At 42.0% G+C, this 20,297-nt stretch overlaps 1 protein-coding gene across 2 annotated transcripts in view; it reads right to left on the bottom strand.

Annotated features, from left to right (window-relative positions):
- LOC126298857 (homeotic protein distal-less-like) overlaps nucleotides 1–17,661 on the bottom strand; it is a 301,048-nt gene extending 283,387 nt beyond the window's left edge. Inside the window, exons 1-2 of one of the 2 annotated variants that reach the window (XM_049990363.1) lie at nucleotides 17,074–17,661; nucleotides 11,610–11,672 (exon numbers count right to left, since the gene is read on the bottom strand). In XM_049990363.1, coding sequence (XP_049846320.1) covers nucleotides 11,610–11,672; nucleotides 17,074–17,569 — 559 coding nt within the window. In that variant the 5' untranslated portion in view covers nucleotides 17,570–17,661. The remainder of the gene's footprint in view (nucleotides 1–11,609; nucleotides 11,673–17,073) is intronic. The other variant, XM_049990364.1, reaches the window with a different exon arrangement.
- Between the last annotated feature and the right edge of the window lie 2,636 nt (nucleotides 17,662–20,297).

Raw genomic sequence — 20,297 nt, forward strand, 5'->3', positions numbered from 1 at the left:
TGACTGATTCATTGTATTTAGTGTTCTCACTCGACCTGTCGCGTTAATTTTGTGTAAAATCCCGAACTTTCGACATCGTTCACCATTATCTTTGTCGGAAAAGCAACTGACTGTCACAGAATTAACGGAATTACGTCAATGGATATGTTGTACTGGCGCCCACAGTGCACAATACATTGTGACGACGCTGCCGATAACGAACCCTCATTGGCGCTATTGTAATCTCTCGTTGCAGAGGCCACTACCACATGATTTACACCTGTGTGGCTCCGTTACTTCTTTGACTGTCAGTTGTCATCTTGCCGAAGGCAATGGCGGATATTGTCGAAAGCTCGCATTTTTATAGAGATCTGTCGCGACAATCGCACGTTCAGTACAACAAATTCGTCGCGAAAGTCTTCGTGATTTTTTTCTTTGTCCCCCGATTTATTTTCAGTTACTGTGTTATACTACGAAGAAGACGCAAAAGACCTTTTGTTGTCGAAGCAAACTTTATGGTACCTCAGTATTTATCAGCGGTATCTGAGCGATTTAGACCGTTCACCCAACGATAGGATCAGTATTTCATAGACACGAAGATAAAAATTTATAAATAATCGTGAACCGTATCAATTGATGTAATTGATGGTAGTTTCAGAAACATCATAATGATTACACTAGCCGCGCGGGATTAGCCGAGCGGTCTCAGCGCTGCAGTCATGGACCGTGCGACTGGTCCCGGCGGAGGTTCGAGTCCTCCCTCGGGCATGGGTGTGTGTGTTTGTCCTTAGGACGATTTAGATTAAGTAGTGTGTAAGCTTAGGGACTGATGACCTTAGCAGTTAAGTCCCATAAGATTTCCACACATTTGAACATTTTTTTGATCCCACTAACAGTCGGATTTACTTAAGGTACGATCTACAAGACGTTAATTTCACACGAGCTACATTTTGCGTTACAAAATTACAAAACGAATAAAATTACTGTACCACAAAATAGGCTTATAGCCTCTGACCGTACAAACGCAGAAGTCTTATAGAAGGTAGGTTGAAGAAAAGAATTGACACTGTGATTCTGCATTCGTTTGCCGCTACTGCCTTTATCCCGCATCGTGCGCGTGGTCGGCAAGATTAAGTACGGATTTGGCATAGTTAATTGTTAAAGGGTGGCCGGATGCCCTTCCTGCCTCCACACTGTGATTCTACATTCGTTTGATCAATTCAAGTTTTCCTATCTTCTGAATACTGCTCAAACCACCATAACATTAAGGCAAACATAAATGATTAACTTTCTTTTTTTGCTGTTAGCGCACGTCAGACGTTAAAATGCGCGTGTCCGATAAGATCCAATATTATCAGAGTATTTTAGGGTGATCTTATGCTATCCTACTAGGAAAGCTTTCTGCGTTTTCACTCTTAATAGTGGGCCACAATCTACCTCGATTTCAGTTTTATTGCGGTTCAGAACAAAGGAATAAATGTTTATCAAATTAACTTTTTAAGGTAAAAATGTGTTCATCATCTGCTCCTGCGCGCATCGTGCGAACCTATGGAGATCAATGAATTCATTGGAGTGTTACTCAAGTGATTTCTTGGTGTTCGTAATTCTTGTCGTCTTCCTATTCATCTTTTAAATCTGTCTCTCTCTTAATCTCAGTGTTACAAGTTAAATTTCACATTTAATAAGCCTTCAACTTGGTAAGGCATCGACAGAACCTTTTTTCTAACACCAATCCCGAAATGCATCCGAAGTCATGTAAGGATCAAATGGATACCGAAAAATAGAGAACACAGTCCATATTATACAAGTAATCTGAGCGTTGTCCGCATAATTTCGATTTACGCTTATTCCGTTATTCGCACGCTTTAAGCGCTTTTCCGTGTAATGGTGAGTCACTTTGCCGCGCGGAATAAGCCGAGCGGTCTTAGGCGCTGCAGTCATGGACTGTGCGGCTGATCCCGGAGGAGGTTCGAGTCCTCCCTTGGGCATGGGTGTGTGTTTGTCCTTAGGATAATTTAGGTTGTGTGTAAGCTTAGGGACTGATGACCTTAGCAGTTAAGTCCCATAAGATTTCAAACACACTTTTCTTTTAGTCACTTTGTAAACCAAAATAGCTTTCTGCTATTGCCTAAGAGTGGCACTGAAGTTCATAAGCTACTAGAAATACCAATGAAGGGAACAGTTTCGCTACTAAAATTATTGTTTTTGTCTGTAATATACGATTTCGGCACGGCGCACATTTCAAAAAATTCAAATGTGTGTTAATCCCTAAGGGATCAAACTGCTAAGGTCATCGGTCCCTAGACATACACACTACTTAAACTAAGTTAAAGCTAAGGACAATACGCACACCCATGTCCGAGGGAGGACTCGAACCTCCGTCGGGAGGGGCGCACGGTTAGTGGCATGGCGCTTCGAGTGGCGAGCACATTTCGCGATGGAACACAGAATGCAATCAATTACTGCATGATTTTATGTTAAACAGAATCAGTTAAGTATTCATCTCTATGATTGTTAATTATAAAGTGATGCTAATTTTTGGGTCAAACAATTCTAAAGTTACTTACACTGAGTTAATTGTGTATTTTGGTTGTACTGAGTACCTTACGTGGGCGTTCTAAAACGGGACCTTCGTTGTAGTTCCTGCCAGTTTGCTAGTTTCTTTACACAGGGCTTTACTTCTGACCATTACAGTCAGCCAGGAGATAGCCTAAAAATTCACTGCGGTACTGAACCAAGAAACTCTTAAGTTAAATATGTTACTCTTTGCTGACATTTCATGTCTCGGACTCTTATCAACGTGAAGCGCGGCGTTTTCTCTCTAAAAATCGTATCTACGAGCTACTTTGTAAATATCGAGTCACATGACGCTTTCCGACGTGCATCATACTTTCTTTGGCTTCTTTTTATCCAGTAAGTCCCTTTATCAATTTTGTATTTGGTTTTAGAGAACTACGTAACAAAATTGTATACAATAAAAATTTCTAAAATGTCATCTGTCTGTACCACAAACGTGGCTAAGCCTAGATATAACATAGTTATAATTTTCTTACAAAGTTATTAGAGAGTCAGAACAGCTGGTAGGTGGAGGAAAGAGTGGTGAGTATTACATGCCTTACTGCAACAGCTAATAAACTATTTGGCAGTATGATATCTGTTCATGCGAGAAGGCAAACACACCAACTATACTGACTGCTTGGAAATCTGAGTTCTTTATTGCAATATACACATCTCAATAAGATTTTATTTAAGTTTTGTGTACTGGATGGTGTCATGTAAAATTTCCCGGGTGAGTTTTACCTCATAATATTTAATTCAAAGGCTCTAAAACAGGTGCGGATCTTTTGCAGGGTGGCGAACTGTAAAATCTATTCTCGCGGAAAGTTGTGTCAAAAGGAGAGTTTTCTAAGAAATTGAACAATGAAACACCAACAAAAATAGTAGAGCTCGACCATATTGAAATAAATCCCACGTAGATGCTTGATGGTACACTACTAATTAAAATGAGAAGTTGTACTGATGTTGAATCCCAACTGTGCAATGCCTTTCCCCTTCTTTGAATAACCACGCTCGTTGTTTCCGTTTCATGCTACACCGCTCATATAAAGAAAAACAATGATAACTTGTATTTATAGATGGCAAAAAAGTTACGCCGATTTCCAGTGAGTATGAGACACGAAAAACGCTTAAGCTGTGATGATGCAGTCTGCAGTACTGCAACGCATCCGTCTAATTTCGCGTCTTTCGCCATATTTCTTGTCTTCGTGTAACGGGGATAACAATTTAATACGCAAAAAGTGTCTCAGGTGACGAGGCATCGACACATTCATTGTACTGTGGTGCTACGGAAACACGAAAGTCATCGAAAGCACTCAGCAGTAGGCAACTGGATAGATACCCTTAGTCTCTTAATCTCCTGCCAACATTTTGAATTCAGTAGATAACAAGACGACAGAGTAGCAAAATTTCTTAGTCTCAAATGGACAGGCTAGAGTTTCCCTTGGATTGTGTACATCATGTGATTCGAGATGAGAATGCGTTTGGAAATTATACGAGAAAACCACGTTCTTCGCAGGAATCATAGAGTACAACGGCACTGGTGGAGCACTAGTAAACAAATGAATTAAGAAGGTGAATCATGTTATTGAAAACAGTCAAATGCGACTAATCTTGTGGAAGATTTTATTCCAGGAGCTTATATGAAATAACGGTAGTATTTTTCTAGCTCATGCTTTTTAGTAGTGCTCTTTGATCCACCTGATCAGAACTCCCTCGTATCTGATAACATTTGTTTGTCAAAGCGGGTAGCTCGCATCCTACACTATGAGACCAAACATTTAGATCTATACCCATGAAAATCACTATAAACTAAGTGGGAGAAGGTAATTTCCATTGTACTTAACTGCAGATAATCCAGAACTCTGTGCATATACATCAAGTTGTTTGGATGGTTCTTTGCTTGTGGAAGAGTTTCGCAACAAATCAGTAACTCGAAATATTTCTAGAGTGATTCTCGTGCTGTATTCTAAATTATATAGACAGTTTTCGTGTTACAATAAACTAATATGGTTGGCAGAAGTTCGACGACGTCTTTTTATATACAACCTAGATAATGACGAAAGACCACAATTTTCTAATACATGTTTGTGTAATTTTAATTGCATTCAACTGGATAAATGTTTCCTAGAGGGTAAACCGCATTTACCAGGCTAGTGTAAAAAACGAAGTGGTACCGACCAAGTTTTCTAATTGAAAAATGATAGTTTATAATTGCATGGTCGTTCATTGCGTTGGAGAAGAGAAGATGTATACATTTAAAAAGTATCGTATAGGCTGGAATGCTACAATTGCCAGTAAGTGAGCAGATAAGGAAGATTCTAAAATTTATCGTTTCTCCATATAACCTACTTGTGAGACCTTGACGCCGAATATATTTTATTTCCTAGTTCTACAAAATGCTTATCGCTTTTATCTTTACACAGTCATGTATGCGAACAACGTCCTTATAAATATTTGAGTGTTAAAATTGTGTGATGGACGGAAGATCAGTCATCTCCACGCCGCAGGATTCCGTTTTCCTGTGGAATTTTGCCAGGCAATGTAGTTGGCCAAACAGTAGTACTACTCATGAACAAGCTACATTTATACCACAAAGAACCACATTTATTGGGTTTGCTTTAGAACACTTGAGAATTATCGAGTTAAAAGTAACGTAAGATCAGTAATCAGACGGCAACAACCAGAAAATACAGGTACGTTAGAAAGAACGGCCTTGTTAAATCTTTCAGAAACTGTCTGATGATACGCTCTCGAGATACCTGTACTATTTATTTTACAAACTGCACCGTGCATACATTTTATTTCACCGGATACCATACTGGAAAGGCTATTTTTTTCTTAAAATTTGAAATAGAAAGAAAATGTGAGGAAAAAATTATACACCGATAGAGGTGGCGTAGAGGTTCAGACACTGGACTCGTATTCGGAACGTATCGCATTGATTCAAAACGGAGCGATTGATTTCCTCTCAGAATACTGTTTATATGAGACAGTTATGTCTGCAACGACTGCTGTGCTGATGAGACTATAAACTCTTCAAGCTCGAAACTTCTATAAAATTATGCGAATGGGGAGGAGGTAGGGGGGTGAAGGACGGAAAAGATGGCAAGAAACTAGCATAGTTGCCAAAATTGCTGACAAGTTTCACGAAAATTGTGCGGTGTTAGCCAAGAAAGGTAGAAAGCAAGCTAGAAAAGTTGCTTCGAAAAGTTCTGGGTGTAATGTCCAATATATATACGTGATCTCTTGTTAAACCAATAGTTGAGTCCAGAAGATCTGTTCTAAGAAAACAACCACAAAACTCTCTCAGAATTTCATTCATCCCTTCAGACCGGAGAGACGGTTAGCCGATAACTGAACTGTGAGCCATTGTCTTTCCAAATTACAACCCCTTTACCCCTAATGCCGAGACGTGTCGTTAGGTGTTACAGCGAATGTGTGAATGAGACGTTGTTTCAGAAGCGGCTCAAGGCGCGTGTTTTTGTTTTGGGCACGTTGGCGCTAACACAATTAGCAGGCTGTTCCCCCTGCTCGCGCAAATTAGATATCGTGCCCCCGGCGGCGGCGCCGTCACATTCAATGAAGTGTGCGAGGGCGCATTGTCTCACATTCCGTGGCTGCGCGCTCGTTCAATGGCCGATACTAGATACCTTATCGCCGCACACACACCATTAACACGTGATCATTGACGCAAATTAATATCTTGATACGGACACGCGTTGGGCACCTCGTAACATATAGCGGGCGGACAATTTCATTTTATAGGAATCGTGCTTCCCTCGTTAATAATCGCCTTTTAAATCATGGCTCGTCGCACGCGCGGCTCGGCTCGGGACCAAACGTCTTGCTCGCTCGCTTTAACTTTCGCCAAATACGGGAGCAAAAGCTTTTGCGGAGGCAACACTGCTGCCAATTTTCTAGAACCATATATGGATGCCATAGGTGAAAAAAAATCTACGCATTTGTAGTGTCACTTACAGATACTGTGTCAGTAGAGGCATGAGTCTGTTGGCTCTCTTGCTCTCTTAATCAGCGAATTTATATGAGAGCATTATATATTCCTAATGACACTACCATTTCCCTTATGCTACTACTTAACAGAGTCATAATACGCTATGACGAAATTTTTGTATTTGCCTTTAACTTGCACCAGGTTGATGCTAATCAGCAACGCATGAAGACCGAAAATTATGGTTCAAATGATTCAAATGGCTTTAAGCACTATGGGACTTAACATCTGAAGTCATCAGTACCCTAGACGTAGAACTACTTAAACCTAACTAACCTAAGGACATCACACACATCCATGCCGGAGGCAGGATTCGAACCTGCGACCGTAGCAGCAGCGCGGTTCCGGACTGAAGCGCCTAGAACCGCTCGACCACAGCGGCCGGCCGAAAATTATGAGCAGTTAAGGGAATACACGTTGATAAAATGATATTTTGTTACTTTCGTGAAAACGCTAGAAGGATTAGTGCCAATCCATTCGTCGGCGACTTGTGGAACGGTATATATCAGCGAGAGTTGAATGCAGAGTGTTTCTGTACTATCTATCTCCGATCGGACCTACATCTATCTTATTCCTTAAAGGCGTTCATACCACTGATAAACCTTAGAAAGCGTTGTAAACGCATAAATGGCATTATTACGTTTAATGTGTTGTTCCTCTTAGTAATAATAATAATAATAACAGATATACACCAAGTGATATTCTTCCTTTCGAACTGCATCGCGCATCATGTTAAACTCCAGAGCCTGAAGTCAGAAATAGCGGTCTCTTCAGACAAATGAGATATCAGTAAGTTCATTTGGCTGTTTTCATCTAAAACGTTGTAGTGAATCAAAGTCGATCCACTCGGCGGCGACTTTTTAGGATACTTCACATGTACGAGAGTTTCGATGAATAAGACAGTCTCTAACTAATTAATGATTGTTGAGAGAAACGTCTCTTCCAACGTCCTTCAGCTGTTCGACAACCACGGAGTTCAACGACGTACATAATGGATAAAGCATCTTTCTTCGATGTTTGTTTCACATAAGTGCTACTAAAGATTCAGTCACCTTCTTCTTTGCATTGTGTAAACATACATACCAAAGATAACTTGAGAACAATACACATTATTAAATTATATCGTCACATTCAACATACTGTCTTATTTTTCTTCTAAAGGAGCAACAAAATACGTATACAAACGTTTGTCTTTGCCGTTCGTGACCCATGTCGCTGCTGATTTCAATAGACAAATCTTCAAGTCCGAAAATGGCGGGAATGCGATACGAACAAGACTTATTTTCGTGATTACGCTTGCAGTAGGTCAAAAATTCAGTCAGTGGGAAAAAAACCTAGGACGTCATATAAAGAGTGATTGAAGTAATTATATTTTTATCGTTGTATTACATGTACCGCGTCTCTACATACTCCTCCGAACTCTTATGTGCTTGCAGAACCTCTAAATAGGCAAGGTAACTCGTTGAAAACCGTGGAATACACTAATTTGTGTTATGTTCAGTTTTCTGTTACTCCCACAAAACATGATGTTTTATTTACCCTCTTAACTGAGATTGCGGTTCGTGTTAGCGTACAGCTCATGAAGGCCGAAATAATGGCTTGCTCCGTGGAATGGCACGTCTAAACGCAGATTTGGCGCTAGCGTCTAAACCTCTGCAACTATACATTGCCGGACTACAAATCGGAGCGTTTTGTCATAGTACCCGTAGCTTCGTAAGCATTTTAAAACACCAAGTCAACGACACTAAATATTCTGAGTAAGATATAAGCGAAAAAATTTAACTTTATTTCACGGTCTCCCACACTCAACGTCTCATAAAACAAGTGTGTAATTTCCTTTCCTTTCGTCTGGCTGAAGCGCGTCTATCAGTTCGGTTCAACTATTTTAGTCGAAGATTAAATGTGAATTTTAGATAAATATCCATAAGTTGGCCTGAGAAGCATATAGCTTTCAGTTTCTAAGCCTGAAGCAAAGAAGTGCCGTAAATTTGCATCACAATGAGTGGTACATTATCCTTGTCGGACAGCACGTAATTCAATGAGAGCGCGCAGAGTTTACAGGCGATTTGCGTCTGTCGCGCCACTACCGGGGCTAGCTCGTTTCAGGGTTATTTCTCAGCGTGACGTACCGCTGATAAGTTACCACTACATCTCGCTGCGATAGCATCTCACGAGTTACACCAGAGTTGTGCTGCTTTTCAGGAAAAGAAAAAGAAATAACCTGCGTAGGCGTAAGAAAACTATTACACATATCTATTCTAGATTCTGAATTATTATTGCGTTCAAACTGCTATAACAGTTCCGATACACTCGCACGAGAGAAACATATTGTTTCTTGCTAAAGATATTACTGCTCAGTCGGTCTAATGTATCCCACATCCTTAACGCTTATACCAATTTAAGTGCTAGTGCAGACAAATAATTACAAATCTGCTTTATTATTTCCAGTCTGTAAGAGTTGGAGAAACAAACTACGGCACTTCGCGCATATCACTTGTAAAATCGGAAGACACTTTTCGTCTAAAATTGAATAAATACGCTGCGTCGGGTCTAACTGCATTCACAGACAGATTTTACGCATCGGACGATAAGCTCGAGCCTGCAGGTACCGTTACGGGAAACGTGTACGGACAAACCTTGCCTAGAAGACAATGAACGTTGCCGCGTTACGCTCACCTGCTCCGCGGTCTGTATTCTAGCACTCTGCGGTTCATCCTGAGTCCGCTGCAACCGTCCTTAAGAGTGGTAAACCTACGGACGCACAACTTGTTAGAATATTATGTGATAAACAGCAGTTACATGTGGCTTATTTTAATGTAAACCGTGCGTTTCTTAACAGGTCTACCTTACATTCCAGTAACTATACTAAAAGACTGTCTTGACTAGCAGTGCAACAACAGAAAGTGTAAAGAGACTGTAGCAGTTGAGAGAAAGAGCCATCATTTCAGTTAATTTGCGGAGATGCGACTGCAGTTACCGGCTGTCTATGTTCAAAACTGTCTGTTAGCTTATACCACGCAAAGAGCAAAGAAATACCCAGTCTCCAGTAGCTGAGAGATGAATTAAAGAAACTGAATCAAAACGGGAAAGCTAGTGACAGACATAATAAGACAATGTGGAAATTTTTCAGAAATTTGTAGGGCATTTGAGGAACAAAGGATGCGAAAAATTTTACTACAGCTCTCCGTACGTACAACGAAGTATCAACTAGCGTCCAATAAAAACTTCATGCAGTTAGCTGCTATAGTGCACAAGAACGCTATGACTTCGTCTCAAGAAAATAAAACTCGTCTCTGTACTTCCCTTGTCAGTCGACGGCTCTATATTAAGTAAATTTCCTCTTTTCCCTTTCATGAGACCGATCGCAGCACGTCCTTGACACACGACGCTTACTAAAATCGTTCCTTTAACAGTCAACTTCAACTGATAAAGCATTAGGCATAATAAATTCTAGCGAATGCCTTCCGAGAACACAAACAGCTACTCTCCGCGGATGCGGCGAGAGTGTGTCGCACGGACAGTAAGTAGCTTTGTTACGATTTACGAGGGATCCTTTTAGTAGCGTTTCGTCTTGTGTGCTCCCAGCAATACGAATGGTTTGTCGCCGCGAGATAGATACGGGAGACGACGGTGCAGCACTTGAGAGGGCCTGAAGCGCACATGTGAGCAGACGTCTGGACAGATGGATGGCTTCCCGGAATTCTACATGAAGGCAGGCTGCTGAGCAAAGTTCCCATGGCGGGCTCCCATCCTTCCGGCCGCGGAGAGCCTTGTGCGTCCTGCTCACGCACGCACCAGGCTGCCTTCACTCGATAGGGTAACCGTACTTAATTTACACTAAAGAGGTTCTGTATCCGCACTGAAATGCATACGTACTCTAACTAAAACACGTTCTCGAGCCACTGTACTATGACATTGTTCTTGCGACATTGGTCAGTGCTGATATCCGCACGGTTGAGTGCCGAGGACCTACCATACCAATTAAACTATCGAAACTAGAACATTACTTCTTCATTAAAAAGAGAAAAAGATCAGTCATTTATGTGGCAAGTATAGCGTCGAAGAGTTTCCGCTCATGTCACAGTAGGCCGTGAATCAAAGTAACTAACTAAACACCCAAAATAACACTTACAGGAAGCGGTAGGATTACGCTTCTGAGAAGGAGAATGTAGAACCATCCTTTCCACTGCTGTAACGGAACAATCGTTCAAGCTGGATGCTGATTCTAAAATCCCTGAAAGGTTCAGTTTTATATCTGTTATTTAGGGCTAATGCATAGCTGTATGACCCACACATAAGAGACAAAGAATTCCTACCAATCGAGGGAGCACCATGGTTCGCGTTCTTGTCTGGCCACTCAGATTTAATTTTTCCGTCGTTTACATAAATTACGAGGAATGACGCGCCGGTTCACTCTAAAAGGCATGGCTTATTTCCTTCCACAACCCTGTCGTATAAGTTTGTGTTCCGTTTGTAGGGCCTCGTTGTCGGTGGAGCGTCAAGTCATAGTATTCCTTCCATTATAAACTATTCCAAGATGAATGCGGGTACGTAATACAAAATGTTTCGGCTAGTTCTCTGCACAACAGTGACACAGGGCGTCTCTCTAACACAAATAAGTTAAAGCTAGACATTTTCATTAATAGCCGCTTTGAACACAAGGAGAATGAGCGGAAGCATTTTACGCAACTGTCTGCAAAATTCGTTATACTGTCCAACTCGCTTCGAGTTTCTACATGTGTGTTTCTTTTCAATACTCGGTACACATACAACACGATCAGGAAGACAAGTCACGCCATAAACAACAAAGAAACTATTTTCCGGTGGACAACTATAGAGTCGTTTCTCCCTTATAAGGCCGTTCTAAATGATAACTAACATTCTCTGTTACTATTTCGATACAAAGACTCTTCTTGTAGTCAAACTTTAATGCCGCACAAATAATATGAAACCGTTTGTGTTGTGAATGTGTGTTGTATATTTAGGTAGCCTATGTCTTAGTTAGGAATTAATTTGAATTGTGTGTTTGAACTTGCAATTAGTGAATGAATGTTGAACTCACATTTTTCGCCGCACTGCCGATCATCCAGCAGTTCCGATTTTATTCCCTTCCCGTACAGCCAATCTGGAGGAAAAAACACCAGCGGTAGAAGAAAAATTCACCCAAAAAGTATAATATAAACACTAGATACAGAAGTAGTGTGGCAGCATGCTGATAGTGTTAATGCAACTAAAGATTACAATTATTGTTATATTCCCTGCTAATACGTGCAGTAAAAATTACATAAACATTTTTAGTACAGAGTAATGATAGTAAAGCGTTTACCATGTAGCTATTACTAGTCAAAATTAGTCTACAGAACCTAAGTTAAGACGATAAAAACTTCTCAGTTTACAAATGAAGCATGATATTCTGAGATAATAAAATCACGTTGTACCAATTCATGAAGGACATTTATGAACTTTATAAGGAGTACCGTACGGGTGCGCAAATGAAGATTTTTGCTTTTTAGACAACATGCAGTGAAAATTGTTCTAGAGATACTTGTGAATGAACAGCAGTCCCATACCCACAAGAGTGCACATCTTCGCGGAAATGAAAACTATTGACAGAATAATTAATAAGGCATGTCTAGACCATCAAAGGGAAACACACGAAAAAGCCCAGTAGATTATTGAAAGTTTTAGTTTTCCGGTTGATGAGAAATGATGCCTTCATTGCCCCACAACAAATCACTATGGATCCTAATCTAAAAACCTAAGACGTGTATTTTCATGCAACAAGCAAGGGACGCCGTAAATAGTGTTGAGCGGATCGAAACATTGGTCCAATAAAGAGAGATTTAAAATATAAAAGTGTCTACAACGATGAACGCGGTAAGAGTCATTCTTATCTGTACACCTAAAGGAATGAGAAGATTATGAAAACATACAGATTCAGTAAGAACGCAATAACAGTGAAATACTGGGCCATTTCCCCCGCTGTGACTACGCAGTGACGCTATCTCAATGTCTTTCAAGAACTAAAGTTTTACAATAGTCACACTCTCATGTTACCATTTTTTCCTTCTTAATCAACAGAGCGAACCTGCTTAATGCCAAGGCTGCAAAATACAGAATGAAGTGTTTGACTTATTACGCAAGAAAAATTAAGAAAGAATGCACATCATATACCATGTAGAAAGTCGCCTCAGACATTGCAACGTCAGATTCCCCACACGTACTGCAGAGCAGCATATAAAATTCATTATGTTAGATCAGCGTGCGAGAAATTGCGCAGGAAAATTAGCACCAAACAGTTTTAGTGGAATTAGGTTGCGAAATGTCATGTGAAGTCCAACAAGAGGAGGATACTGTAGACACTTTGAAAATTTTGAACATCCATTTGACAAAAAGAAATATTCCCTTTCTGGTTTCGTACCATAGCACTCGGGAGCTTATTCTAGAAAACTGAAAGCTGCGCGTTTATCCAGCAACTCTGCTCACCGGCTCAAAGGTTCGGAAGACAGCTCCAGAAATGACATATTTATAACTGCAAATGTTGTAGTAACATTGAGTGCGAGACTGATTCTTTACAAAGATCATACAACAGAAGGTCAGTGCCAAATTGAGGGACTCGTTCTGCAAGAACGATACCGAATTAATGACTGCGAACAACAATAATGCGCTTAAAATATAGCATCCGCAACGAAAGTGTCGGAGCGTTTGGCAGGAAGAGACTGGGGGCACTTTTCAATATAGAAAAAAATTTAATGAAACTAAAACCCTCAAAAATTAGTTACTAGACCTTTTAACGACGAGGCACACGTATTAACTGGGTGACAACAGTATCATGCGTATTATTGCCTTATTTTGACGGCAAATTACGGTGGCTTTATGTTGTAGGCAAGCACGATACGCCGCTCAACTCGTCAGTAGCAAATGTGAGACCATGCTTCTTTGTTTTTTTATACAGTGCTCAGCCGCTACAATTTTAAATATGTATCTGAGTATTATAATTTGACGTATAAATACTACAATAATTACGTAAGAACCTACAGAGAATTAAGAGTTACATGAATCAAGGCATAATCCTTATTGCTGAAAATTGGGGACGTCAGAAATCAAAAATATTGCGGAGGAGGATAAAGACCATTTATTTTCTTTCTATCTTGTCTACACATAAATGTGTTTATTGCTTTTTGTCTATTTACTAACGATTCGCGATACTCTAAGCCTTCATCTTCATCCAGCTCAAATTGCCAGTCGTGTAGCAAACACACCATAGGATTTTGGATTACAATAATCGGGTGTACTAGCGATGGTACGCATCATCGATTACAAACAAAAACTGCCTGCAGATGAAGCCTTAGAATTACTAAATAGATAGCAATGAGATAAAAAAACAATAAACACAGCTGACAAAACAATTAGAGCATAATAATCTTCATTCCCCAGAATGAAGCGCATCCCTATGAAACTGAGAGGACCTTTGCCAAATAATCACTTATTCTTAATGGCTTGTGTTTATGGTTGATTAAGTTATTTTCTACGCAATGTGGTAACCCATTTAGCAGATTATTGTTTTATAACTGCGAATACTGCTGAATGAAGATTTCTTGTCCTTTTGTATTTCTTGTTTCCAGCTGGGTCATGTACTGCTACTCAGTTTAAAATCGATCATTAAGCGAAAGCTCTCCAAGACTGCCAATCCTTCTACATTGTTTACGTCGTCGGAGGGATACTGAAAGCATACGTTCTACAATGCGCTGTATTGCCCTCACTCAGTCCTTTCAAAGCTACACTTCAATGTTGCTGGAGGGGCATTTTCGTACAACTATCAACGCCACTAAGAAATTTGTTCAGGAATATTCTACTATAACAATGTACTTCACAATAAAAAATAAAATGAAATATTACATAAAGTAACACATACTATACATTTGCTTAAAATGTTTTTGATATTGTTGGAATGTGAGTTAGCAAGAATATAAAGCCACCTATGCACGTATATTCTCAAAGCATATTGTGTCGACAGATCGCTTCCTGGAGAAATGGATCTATTAGTAGAGTACGTAAACAATAACCTTTTAGTGCTACTGAAACACTGTTTTTATTTTTCAGTAACAATATCTAGGAAATTTTATTGATTGAAAAGGAAATACATCTACGTAAATGAAGACTCAATTTAGTTGTATTGACATTCTAAACGTGCCGGTAAGCTTAATGGGCTAGCAATATAGTATAAATGCATGTGAGCATTGACATGCAAGAATGCTGTATTATGAGCTAAATCTATAGATAAAGTGAAACCTGCGTAGCGCGCAGAGAATTTCATACTTCGGTCAAGATTCTAGCTTATCAACTATGGCATGTTCAAAACTTCGACCGTTTGTTCTACAGTGGAAAAGATTTGCATAAATAAAGTAAGAAAGCTAAACGGAAAACTAATACAAAGTAAACAATACCCTCAAAACACACGAAGTCAATTTACTACGTAAAACTGAAAAGCAAAAATGCGGCGAAATTTATTCTTGAATATGTTGTTAGGGTAGAGTAAACAGCTACTGTCGTTATGCTTTATTAAGTTACGGCAAATAAAAGTGTGAATTACACTAACGACACCACGGTGCGCAGAACATGTTGCCTTTGGTGTAACTGAGAGCAAAAAAGTAACAGTTAGCGAGGAAAGTTTAGCGATGTGGAAGAGAGAGGTGCCAGCAGATTTCAGTGTTCACCAACATGGTACCGTGCTAAACAGCCAGCTCTACGGTAGCCCGTTGCGAACGTCCATTGGCTATTGATACTAAAACATTTGGTATTTTCCCCTAAGTAAAGCAGCAATTTGTATGCTATATGAAGCTACTGTGTCATCGTACGGAAAAGTTATAGAATTGTTGTACTAAGGACGACAATCAGAATATATGAAAAAAAAAGGCAGCAGTTTCCTCTTTTTGCTACCACCAGCATTCCTTGTTTTCAACACATGTTTTACTGGTCAACGAAAACTTACACTGAGGTAGTGTACATGTCCGAAACCTGCGGAAATTTAACCATTCATATGCTCAGGATGAGATAAAGGTCCCACAAGCAAACAGCTATTTCCTCAAGCACGAAAAATAAATTTCTTGTGACAGTCTACTAATTTACAATTCTCCTCAAAGAACTATTCCTAGTTGGAAATAATGAATTTCTTGCTACAGTTCGTACCAGTGACATGCATATCGGAGAAAAGCAAACATGAGCTAAACCAAATCAAATTCAAAATACTACAGATCTTAAGTCCGGCGTGGACCGCATTGCCCGAAGTCATGATAACGCGGTCCTTGTCAGACGATCGCGATTCTCAATTTTCTCACCTTTTTCCTTCACACCTGCGCAATGTTACCTGAGCATCGTACCGTCTAAGTAAGACGATCAGCTGAGCGATAATCACTGTAAAAGCCACTAGCCTTCGAACTCTACACCATCATAGATGATGTCCGAAACGTGGGCTCCGTGATCCAAATGGTAAATCACGGTCCTCCCGACTCGGTAATCGTAAGACGGGAGCAATATGTGACGCAGAGCGTTCACGGCTACAGCGCGCTGGTCGCCCGGAGGCGTGGTACCCGTGCGCTGACACAATGTGTCATTACAGTTTGCGTTAATAAGCTTCACTCTGAACACTTCATCACCCTTTATCGTAGGTAAAACATGACACGTCCAGAGTGTTTATTACCTTCACAATGATTCAATCGTGCTAGCTACTGAAGGCTCCCTCGAGAACTTCACAGTCTCTGCTGCTCTCACCAGCCGATCGAAACGAAGATGCGTTGGTGGGCGCTACACCCAAACTGGGATTGCTTTGCTGGACGATCTCTAGTTACGTAAAACAGAAATGCTCAGTGGGTTGTCCCAACGGTGAGGCAGATGTGGTGTTAACAACTGTGGTTACAGATGGACTGGCAAGGCAATTCTGTGTGCACTGTGTCTGAACTGTAGTAGCACTGATTCTACAACACTGGCCATTTCCGCTTGTTTTCTTTTTCTTTTTTCTCAGTAGCCTATATGGGTCTCACGGTATATGGGAAGCTAAGTAATCCAAAACGGTCACTCGAGGGGCACGAAATTAATTGGAGGCACCCGTTTTGACACTGCACGGCTAGTGGCAATGATAAATGACACGACTAAGGTAAGAGCTTCGAGCACTGTTGTCAAGCAACTTGCACGTCCTCGTCTTGACAGGACGTCATATGACACAGACTGGGACAGAGGATCACTGCGAACGGTCTGGAGGTGATACGACAGCAAAGGAAGCGAATGTGGTGGTAAAGAACCGGACCGAGCCCAGTGTGGCGTGTTCCAGCACCGTGCGAGTCGACTCTCCGATGGCACTTTTAGAGACACTGTTCCCGTTACGAGGTGGCCGTATGGCGCCCATCGGGGACGGAAGAGCCTGGCCACACGGCGCCTGACAGCTGTCGAGCCCGCAATACTCGCGCCTGGCGGACACTGCTACGAAAACTCCACTGCAGCGTCGCACACAGAGTACAACGAATTCTTACCGTCCTTGGGTGGCGAAGCACACTGTGGCGCGTAGGATCCCAGGTGGTATCCGGGGTAGTTCTGGTGCATCGTCGGGAACGGGTAGGGGCCTAGCGGCGGCGCTCGCGGGCTGCCGAAGCCGGCGGAAGGGTCCACGTGGTGCGGGGGCACGGGCGGGCCCGGAGGCACGGGACCCGCGGGGCCCGCGAAGTGGTGCGCGTGGTGCTGCGAGTAGCGCAGCGGGCTCGCGCCGTGTCCGTACTGCTGCTGCTGCTGCTGCTGTTGCTGCTGCTGCTGCTGCTGTTGCTGCTGCAGCTCGATGAAGGCCGACTTCCCGGCCGACGGCTGCGCCTGTTGCTGTTCCGCCTGCGCGTCGGCCATGGCGGCCACTGTCGGCGTCGGCGTGCTCGAGCCGCCCCCCTGGAAGGGGCTGCCCAGGTCGGTGAAATTCAGCGTCGTGCCGTGCTCTGCCTCGCGGTCGCTAGCTACTGCGGCGGGCCGTGGCCGTGGCCGCATACGGCATAGTCAGCAGAGCGGAGGCGAGGGCGCGGGCGCGGGCGCTGGCGGCGTGCGTCTGTGTGCTCGGTCGGCGTGCCGGCGGCGTACTGCGCGACGCGGGCAGCGGCTCGCCTGCGCGGTGCCCAGTGCGCAGCGGGGGCGGGGCTTGCGCGCGCACGCCACCCGCCGTTGGCCGGCGCCGGCGCGGCCACGCCCTCCGCAGCCGCGCGCCGCCCTGTCGCGGCGCCCGGCCGCGATTAATACTGACTTACTTTCCGAGAGGAGACACGGAGGCCGCCGGCGACACTGGCGTCTCCTTCTTTCGCTAAGCCAGCCGACACTTATTACGACACATCACCAGCCACCTCAACACTTTCCATACGCAGCTCTTTCCACTTGCCGCGGTTCGTACTTCGACCTTCTAGTAATGTTCTCTCCCGAGAGTAAACAATTTATCTCCAAACGTAAACTAATATGGAGAATCGAGTCGATTTCGCAGCCGTTTCTCAGACTCGTTTCGCGAACCTATTATCCACCACCATCTGAGATTCCCGGCGTGTTGTAAGCTATCGCCATTTAAATTTGGTATTTCACCAAATCACCCCGATAAAGTGCGATAGGTTTGTTCAAGTTTTGGGCAAAGCCTACTGTCAGTTACATCAAACCTGTGAGGGTTGACGAACGTGACTTGCTACACATACAGAGAATCTCTATAAACAAAGTATTTTACAAATTGGGGTCAGCTGCCTCTTATTAAACTTCATAAATCGCACCCCTGTTACTCTTGTTTACGTGAGCTAATCTTCTAGGATCCTCTTCGATTCCTGGTATCTTACAAGCTACTGTCATTTAGATATCTCACCAAATCATCCCTATAAAGCGCGCTAAATCTCTTCAAGCTTCCTGCAACGCCTACTTTTACTTACACCTGACCCATATGTGTAGACTAACGCGTAAATTATGCCTTCCTGCACATACAGAGGCTCTCTTGCAAGCAAAATACGCCATCAACAGGTGTCAGTTCACCACCGTATATATCAGTAGTGCTTATTCTGGCTTTCTTCACGATATATTACCACGTAATTATTGTGAAGAGTTACGAAAATCGGCGTTGTTTTACGAGAAGTATAATACTCGTCGGTAGCTATTGTCCAGCCTAGATTGCTATTACTCCCGAGACTATACGATAGCGTATATTTGAGATTTGCTCAACTAGATCCTCCCCCCGTAATCACTAGTTCCAGCTTACGGGGACGATGATTTTTGCAGGGGTGGAAACATTTACTCTTATTTTAAACTTACAAAGTCTTCTACAACTCTAATAAAGGAGGTGGAATTGGCAGATTTTTGTTTCGTTGTTTTCCAGAAAGCTAGAAAATTGAGAAGTAAGCTACACAGGTGAGCTGTGTCAGTTAGGAAACTTGTGGTCTGGTTTGCCTTAGGACCACGTCTTTTCACAGTAGAAACTAACCGTGGCTTCGAGCTGATATGACTATAGTGTTTGTACAACCGTCCTGCTGTATGTACCCTGAGTGCGTGCCGTCTAATATAAAGCTCATTGTGCTTTGGGGTACTCTGTCTATACTAAAATGAAATCTTGTTGTGTGATCTTATCCGTGTACACGTATTTCTAAGCTCGTCCATAATTCCATCATCTGCTTCAAACTAACTTCGCAATTAACACAGACCGTAATTGTTTTATGCCCTTCCCAAAGAGTGAGATATGTTTGTCAGGGAGATATTTATTGAATGTCACTTAAACGTTGCTGCCAAAATTGGAGATAACTGTTCCAGGTAATCTACACGACAGTCTCTCTTTGAAACATTTCGTGCACTTATCCACATAACTTTTGACGAGAAAATATTTTGAAAGAATCTGAAAAGTTCTGTTATCGAAGAATGTTAAATATTAGGTGGATAGATAAAATACGAAACAAAGAAGTACCAAATGGAATAAATGAGGAAAGAAGTCTGTGGAATATCTTACCAGAGGAAAGGTGAAGTTAGCGGGGCATTTGCAATAGCTTCCATCAACAGTTAACCTTGTGTTGTGAGGAGCAATTCAATGGGAAAAATAATACTCTAGAATATACAGTGTATCTTAGGTGTAATAGTTATGCTGAAGTGAAAAGATTAGCGCAATGTAGGAAATGATAGTCGAGGGACTGATCACTCCAAAAAGTTGTGAGAAGAACACTTTTGTGATATTTGCTTATTGGGTCCATTCAGCAAAGTAGTGTCACAGACCACAGATCAAAAGAGGCCACCAGTAGGGGCTCTCTTCAGCACAGCTATATTTCTGTATTGCAGTACTTCAGAATCGTAACTCAGTTGTGCGGTTTCAGAATAAAAACAAACTGCAAGCTCCAGATGACACGGATCATCCACAGTATGAATCATACACAATAGATTCGAGGCTCTAACCGTCCTCTAAGCTCCCCCAAACGAATGCGACGGGATGGTTCTTTCAACAACGCTGCCACATGTTCCTCACTCCTAACTGAATAGAGATCCGTCTCTGCCAAACTATGACTCCACGTGATGCTGAAACCTAACAATTAAACATTTTCAGTAGCTGTTGTCGCAAAACAAGCATGTATTTATTGAAAACCCTGTTATACCACCGTCCAACAGTTTACAAATCTCCAGAGGTTGGTTCCCATGTACTATGCCGTAGTTTGAGAGGTGATAGCATGGACCAAAAAAAGACTAAAATGTCTAGTAAATATGGGATGTAAAATGCATA

The sequence above is a fragment of the Schistocerca gregaria genome, chromosome X (assembly GCF_023897955.1).
Source record: "Schistocerca gregaria isolate iqSchGreg1 chromosome X, iqSchGreg1.2, whole genome shotgun sequence".
Lineage (NCBI taxonomy): Eukaryota > Metazoa > Arthropoda > Insecta > Orthoptera > Acrididae > Schistocerca > Schistocerca gregaria.